Genomic DNA, 7,500 nt, shown 5'->3' with positions numbered 1-7,500 from the left:
CAGCAGGACAGTGATAGCTTTGGATTTGGTAGGAAGAGTAACTTCTCTTGATCAGTAGGGCAGGGGTTCCCAACCTAGGAGTCAAGGGGCCCATGGAACAATATGAAAATTATGACCAAATTAAATTGAATCTATACCAACTGTAGAACCTCATCCTCCTCTTCCCCCCATGTAAAATTTTGTAGTGCTTGTAAGTGCTTTGGCATTAAAAATGATGGATTTTTTCATACCGGTGAAAAATAAGACGGGGATGGATACTTAGATATGTTTTTGACTTCCACCTTTACAAGTTTTCCACCATCCTTACATTTCCATAATTTGTGCTTCTTCCCAGCCTCCCCAAAGGAGTCTTCAATGTGGTGACAGGAGGAGGAGCCATGGGATCCCTCCTTGCCACACACCCCGATGTTGACAAAGTAGGGTTTACGGGATCTACGGAGGTCGGCCAGATTCTTAGAAGAGCTACTGCAGGCACAGGCAAGAAGCTGTCCCTTGGTGGGTACCTTATAGCTCATATGTATGTAATTTATTGTTTTCCCCTTGTGTGTGTTTTTGACTGTTTAATTAGTTGGTTTTAGGGGGTATTACCCTTGCTTTTTCCCTTCCTTGATTTATTTTTAGGTTTAGGTTTTGTAGAATGGAGTATTTTTGCATTCTTCAAATAGAAAGGTGTACATTTGAATTGATTTTCTTCTTTCTTTTTCCTTTACTTACTTTTTCTTCTACCTATCTCTATCATTCCCATCCAACAGAACTTGGTGGCAAGAGCCCTGTCATTGTGTTTGAATCAGCTGACCTAGATTCTGCTGTAGAGGGTGTTGTTGATGCAATCTGGTTCAATCAGGGTCAAGTAAGTTGGCTTTCAAAATGAAATTAATGATAAAATGGAATGTTGTGAAATATGGAGAATGTTGTTATTGTATATTATTGGCATATACTGATGTGTTTACACCTCATGATATGTATTGAGATATTAAGGTTTGAGAAAGGAATTGTTCTTTATGTATTCTTTACAATTTCAAAATTTCGCAGGTCTGTTCTGCAGGCTCTCGTCTCCTTGTTCAAGAGCCTGTCTTTGACAAGTTTATTAATAAGTTGAAGCGAAGGATGGAGAAGATGCGTTTGGGATCTTCCCTTGATAAGGGCTTTGACATGGGGGCCATTATTGATCCTTGCCAGAAGAAATTTATTGCAGAATATGTTGAAGAGGCTAGAAAAGAAGGAGCTGAGGTGAGATACTTGTAGGGAAGTTCATACTTTTCTTATCTTTTTCTTTTATTTTTCTTTTTCTTTTTTATTTTTCTTTCTCTTTCTTCTTCTCCTACTCCACCTCCTCCTCCTTCCTCCTCCTCTCTCTCTCCTTCTCTCCTTCTCTCTCTCCTCTCCTCTCTCTCTCTCTCTCTCTCTCTCCTCTCTCTCTCTTCTCTTCTCTCTCTCTCTCTCTCCTCTCTCTCTCTCTCTCTCTCTCTTCCTTCTCTCTCTTCTCTCTCTCTCTCTCTCTCCTTCTCTCTCTCTCTCTCTCTCTCTCTCTCTCTCTCTCTCTCTCTAAGTCTCTGCTTCCCTTCTCATCATCTCTCCCCTCTTTCTCCTTTACAAATTGTCTTGCCCTCACTTCTTTTTTCTTTCTCTCTCCTCTCTCTCCTCCATCTCCCTATCCTTCTCATCCCTCAATTTTTTCCCCCCTATACCCTACCTGATAAGCTAGAATTTAAGTTCAAACACAAAACATATGAACCTGTTTCTCTTCTTTTTCTTTTCCCCTCTATTTCATAATCTCCGTCACCCTCTTTTTCTCGACGTGGAAGATAACACCAGCTTAACTTCCCTCAGTAGTCTTCTTGTTTTCTCATAGGTGTTCCAAGTAGAGGCACCACCTGGCTGTTTTTACCCACCAACCCTGATCACCGATGTTGGCACCACGTCGAAAACTGTTGTGGAAGAGATCTTTGGTCCCGTGCTAGTTGCTATGCCCTTTAGGTATTTTATCTATTTATTGCAACTATTTTACTTTTAAAGAGTTTGTTTTATGGTTGGACTAACAATTTGTAAAGTGATTAGTTTTGTGATAGTGATGTTGCAAAGAAATATGTTTGAAAATCATATGTCGTTTGATACACCCAAAAATTTATTAGAATTTCATAGTATTTGTTTTGTAATTTAGGAACTATTATTTTAAAAAATTGGTAGGTTTTAAAATCAGCATAATTTTCGTCCTCTTTTTAATATTGCTTTCTAAAATCTTATTCATGTGTTACTTAGAAAATTGCAGTTCCTCTCTCTTCTTTCAGAACTGCAAAGGAAGCCATTGCACTTGCCAACAACACCATCTATGGCTTAGGTTCATCTGTATTTACAGAACAAATGACCTTGGCCATTGAGACAGCCAAGATGATAAAGGTATGGTGAATGATTGCACATTTGTTGTATAAAGGCTACAGAATGAGGGTGCTGTATAAATAGGAGATATAGTGTTTAGAGAAGGAAGTCTGTTAGTGTAATTTTTATTTACAGAGGTAATATTAGTAAGAGTAGATATATTTTGTTTTATTATTATTATTACTATTGATATTACTATTATTATAATCATTATTATTGATATATGCTTAACCTTCATGACATTTTGTGTAAAAATGAAATGTGATCTTGTGCTTCTCAGGATGGAAAAAAATAGAGGATAACAATAATGATAAAAGATTTAAAGTATACAGTATGTATCAAAAGAGAAATGTACATTTGAATATATAAACAAAAGTTTCATAACTTTTACTTTTGAATGTAGGCTGGTGCTGTGTGGATCAATTGCCACAACATGTTTGATGCTGCAGCAGGCTTTGGGGGTTATAAGCAGAGCGGCTACGGCAGAGATGGAGGGAAGGAGGGTAAGTGAGAAGCCCTAACCAACATTACTGTTCTGTTGTAGCAAGAGAGAACCACTGTGAATCCTTTTGTAGAAAACATTATTTAGTAGTAGCAGGGAAGTGATGTGAGAAACTCATTCTATGATTAGTGTTACTGTGATACATTAGTTGAGAAATCAGACAAATTTTAAACATTACTGTGCTTAAGTGAGTAAGTGAGAAACCCTTTGTAATACCCCATTAGAAATTAGTTATACATTCAGTGACATCACTTACAAATTCATTTCAGTAATGAAATTGTGCTTTTATGTTGAGATGATAACTTCCCTCCTTTTCAGGACTCTTTGAATATGTCAAACCATCATGGCAAGGACGCTTGAGCTTTGTCCCGCCTGAGATTGACCTCAAGAAGTTTGGTGCTTCATACACAGCAGATCGTCCGTCTATCAGCCCAGCCATGCCAGAGGTAAAGCATTTTAGGGATGTCTTCTGAAGCAAGATGTGATATGTTGTTTAAGTGGGTATATGCAAGTTTGTGTTTGTGGGCCATACTTTTTTTATTATTGAAAAGCATAAGTAATAAGGGCTCACTAGGTGTTTAACATTGCAGATTATTAGTGGAGATAAAACTCTACCCCTTATTGATAAAACGTACAAACTCTACTATGGTGGAGCCCAAAAACGTCCTGATGGAAACTACTGTCGTGTCATCAAAAATGCTGAAGGAAAAGCCTATGCTCTTGTCGGTGAAAGTAACAGGCAAGTCCCATTTGTTTTTCTTCATCTTATTTTTTTGTTATTATTATTTTTTTATTTATTTATTTATTTTATTTTTATTATTATTTTTTTTTTTTATATAAGTATATCCTCTATTAATTTTTATTAATTTTCCATTTATTTTACTTTTCTTTTTTGCCATAGGAAAGATGTCCGTAATGCAGTGGAAGCTGCAGCCAAGGCCCAGCCAGGATGGGACAAGCGCAGCGGATTCAACCGTTCGCAGATCCTCTTCTACTTGGCAGAAAACCTGGAGCAGCGCCGCCAGGAGTTTGTAGACCATCTCACGGTACTGACTGGGAAGAGCACCACAGAGTCTGAGAAGGAAGTAGATGCAACCTTGGCCCGTCTCTTCCACTGGGCAGCCTTCTGTGACAAGTATGGGGGAGCTGTGCAGGAGACACAGCTCTATGGGACGGTGCTGAGGATCCATGAGCCTCTGGGAGTGATTGGGGTGGCATGTCCAGATGAAGCTCCTCTCTTAGGGTTTATCTCTCTCGTTGCACCAGCTATTGCCCGGGGGAATGCTGTGGTTGTCGTTCCCAGTGAGAAGTATCCCTCTGTTGCTTTGGCTTTGTATCAGGTGGGTACATCTAGATTTCTGCTTTCCCTAGTGTCTGGAACCACTGAACTGATTTCCAATGAAATTTATTTAAGTTCATGAAGTGTTGCTATATATATGTTTTGTTTCATGTTTATCTGTTAAAGATTTTCATTATCATCAAACAGTTAAATATTATCTTTTCAATTATTTTTTTTATGCTAGACCCTTGAATTCTATTTGTAATGCTAGTTACTTTTAATTTATTTTGTCTCTGGAATCTAAAAAATTATTTTATGCCTAATTCCTAGTCATGAAGAAAAGGCATGTAATAATGTTGTTTCAAGTACAATTATACAGAAGTCAACTTTCTATCCCAGAGCAGCATTGTATTTCAGCAGTTGGATCAAACCCTACCTTTCTCTCCCCCTGAATAGGTCTTACAGAAATAAAGAGAATTGGAGGAAGGAGCAGGGTATACCTCTATGCTAATGTACCTTATATACTCCAGATAATTATGCTCTCTTTCCACAGGTGCTGGAAACCTCTGATGTTCCAGGAGGAGTAATCAACATTTTGACTGGGGCCCGGGACCACATAGCCAAGTATTTGGCAGAGCATCAGGATCTCCAGTCCATGTGGTAAGTCAGTTGATTTTGAAATGAACTGACCTTCACTGTTGTTGGATTTCTATGGATATTCATAATGGTTGCATCATAAGTCATATGATATTTGTACTTATATATAATATTGTGTATTATGGGTATGTATTAGTATCCAAACTAACATACATTAACCCTAGTAAACATTATTAAATTAAAATTGAAATAATCACTTTTGCATTCATTATTTTTTCTTGTGTGTTTGTTTTTGCTTATTCAACTCATGGCATGAAAATACCACTACACTCTCAAGCTGCAAATAAAACTTGTCATAATTCATTACCAGGTATTTTGGAAGCCTAGAAGGGTCCAAGTTTGTAGAGCACACATCAGCTGTGAACGTCAAGAGGACTTGGGTCAACTACGGCATGAAGCGCGACTGGTTTGACTCGGAGCAAGGCCAAGGAGAAGAGTTCCTGTATCATGCCATTCAGGCCAAGAACATCTGGCTTACTATGGGTGATATCTTTGCAAATTAGATGAGGGAGAAGGCAGGAGGGAGAATCCATTGTGTTTCTGGGGGGAGGGGGGTAATTTGAAATAGTGCCTTATGGAGATTTTTTCCAGTAATTCCTCTATTGTCAATAACTCCTTTTTTATGTTACTTTTACCCTGTTATTTGTTCCTATATTCAGATCAAGTTCCCAGTGGATTAAATGTTTGAATAAAAATAGACTTGTTGGTTACAAGTTGAACCCATTATTCCAGTCGATAAACTAGATATACTCTTATACTGTATTTTATATCTTGAATGTCTTTATTATTTTTATCTATTTCTGACTAAAAGACAGGAAACAGCAGAACTCCATGTTTCCACAAGATAGGCGGGTGAAAAAGAAACTCAAATTAATGTAACAAGGATAAAGTACCAGGTAAAAGGACTGTTTTGTTCTGTATAAAACAAACCTACTTCAGAAAAAGCAATTTGATGTGTGACCCCTTTTACCCTAGGTAATGATCATACCTAATTATGGCAATTACCATATATTAGCCTTTAATGATTAAGTTTGAGCAATTTAACATGCAGTCAAGATCAAATGAATGAATATTTGATAGATATCAGCCATATTTTGGATTATTGTTAGAAATTGACTGGAAAGAGCAAAGTAATAGTGGGATTCTTTATTCAGATTGAAAGATTTTCATTTATCCTTATAATGATATAATCATAAATTTTAAGCCTGTGAAACTTCTTCTCTTTTTTTGTCAAGGAAAAACTATTCAGTGATTGTGCCATATTTTGATAAAAAGAAGACAAAGAAAGGAAAGTTTTGTATTAGAAAAAAACATATGTTATTTTAGACTTATTATATGTTGGTTATTTCATAGTAGTATATTAGAAGTAGTAAATGTAAGAGTATTATTATGTAAAAAGGAACATTCCATTGTTTTTTGTTATTTTCAAAATGAGATTCACAAGTAGATTTATGAAATAGAATTTTGTGTAATATAATTTTTATATTTTCTATGTCAGTAGAGTATAATGTGGATACAAGGCAGACAAAAATATTTTTAACACATTACTGTGAAGACAGCTTAGAACTTGAATGGTAATGAAAAGTTAAAAATGCAAAAGAGAAAAATCAAAATTTCCGTGCTTTAAACTTGTTGGTGAGCTAAATGGCAGTCTTTTCCATTTGTAATTTGTTCCTTTTTGTATGGAATAGAAATAGCTATCACAGTTTACAGTAAGCAAGAAATGGAGAATGGAAACCTTTCTCTCTTTAGGAATAATTATTTTGATATGGAGATACTGTCACCTTTTCAAAACAATTTCATTCATTTGTAAAGTGGTTAAATAAAAGTTATGGAAGGTTATGTTCATTTATTTGAATATATTCCTCAATCAGACTTGACATCACAGTGCTTGGGTTTTGAGAACTGCAGAGAGAACAAGAAAAAACAAGACTATATAGAAGGTGCCATGTTTCTTTAGCCTTCCTGGGTTACCTGATGATTTCTATGGATAATGGTATAACTCGAATTTCCTTGCCATTTTTACCGATCAAGGAAGAAGTTTGCCAGCTAGAAGAGGAAAGAGTGAATACTAAGAATAGAAGACTAAGAAATCTGAGATATACTGCAGTATATCTCAGATTGAATGCAACGGAATTGAATGGTGGATTTTTTCCTGTATCATATAGTAAGGCTGAACAGGATGAATTACTTGGCATCCAGTTTGTCTTTACTTGCCCAAAAGGGCTGCATGTAGAGTGGTATGGATTAAATCCCTTTGATTACGTATTTTTAAGAACTCCTGAATCATTTACTTCTCTTACTATGAAATCTATGGATGGAAAGAATAATATTAAATGCTACGGTTTGTTTTATTTCCACAAACACTGGTTTGTTCAATATACAAAAAAGATGCATTGAAATATACCATATATAAAATATTCACTTGAATGGCAAATACTGCTTACAAATGTAGCTGGAGCCGACTAGATCATCCCAGCGCAACACCACAGTCAACCAGTTTGACACTAGTAACATCTTCCATCTTCGTGGCCGAGATGAACACGTCGAGGCCACTCTCCACCCGTCCGTACGCCGTGGGGAACTCCGAATGAGCCTTGCCCTTCGTGCAGACGCAGAAGAGACCAAACCCTTCGGATCCCTTCGTCACATCTTCGGGCAGACCAAAGACGAGTCCCGGAGAGGC

General features: G+C 36.8%; 2 protein-coding genes across 3 annotated transcripts in view; one reads left to right on the top strand and one right to left on the bottom strand.

Moving 5' to 3' along the window:
• The window catches only part of LOC119576046 (aldehyde dehydrogenase family 16 member A1-like), an 11,173-nt gene extending 4,517 nt beyond the window's left edge, over nt 1-6,656 (top strand). Inside the window, exons 5-16 of one of the 2 annotated variants that reach the window (XR_005229021.1) lie at nt 335-495; nt 753-850; nt 1,033-1,230; nt 1,853-1,977; nt 2,289-2,397; nt 2,780-2,879; nt 3,197-3,324; nt 3,469-3,617; nt 3,780-4,218; nt 4,711-4,817; nt 5,125-6,115; nt 6,165-6,656. Coding sequence is in view for 1 of the 2 variants with exons in the window: in XM_037923571.1 (XP_037779499.1) it covers nt 335-495; nt 753-850; nt 1,033-1,230; nt 1,853-1,977; nt 2,289-2,397; nt 2,780-2,879; nt 3,197-3,324; nt 3,469-3,617; nt 3,780-4,218; nt 4,711-4,817; nt 5,125-5,317 (1,807 nt within the window). In the remaining variant the exon portion in view is untranslated. Of the gene's footprint in view, nt 1-334; nt 496-752; nt 851-1,032; nt 1,231-1,852; nt 1,978-2,288; nt 2,398-2,779; nt 2,880-3,196; nt 3,325-3,468; nt 3,618-3,779; nt 4,219-4,710; nt 4,818-5,124 lie in introns of both variants that reach the window. The other variant, XM_037923571.1, reaches the window with a different exon arrangement.
• A 495-nt stretch (nt 6,657-7,151) lies between these two features.
• LOC119576048 overlaps nt 7,152-7,500 on the bottom strand; it is a 2,226-nt gene continuing 1,877 nt past the window's right edge. Inside the window, exon 5 of the mRNA XM_037923572.1 lies at nt 7,152-7,500. This exon is cut by the window's right edge and continues 288 nt beyond it. Coding sequence (XP_037779500.1) covers nt 7,285-7,500 — 216 coding nt within the window. The 3' untranslated portion in view covers nt 7,152-7,284.

Source organism: Penaeus monodon, chromosome 8, assembly GCF_015228065.2.
Source record: "Penaeus monodon isolate SGIC_2016 chromosome 8, NSTDA_Pmon_1, whole genome shotgun sequence".
NCBI lineage: Eukaryota > Metazoa > Arthropoda > Malacostraca > Decapoda > Penaeidae > Penaeus > Penaeus monodon.
This window is presented reverse-complemented; position numbering and strand designations above follow the sequence as displayed.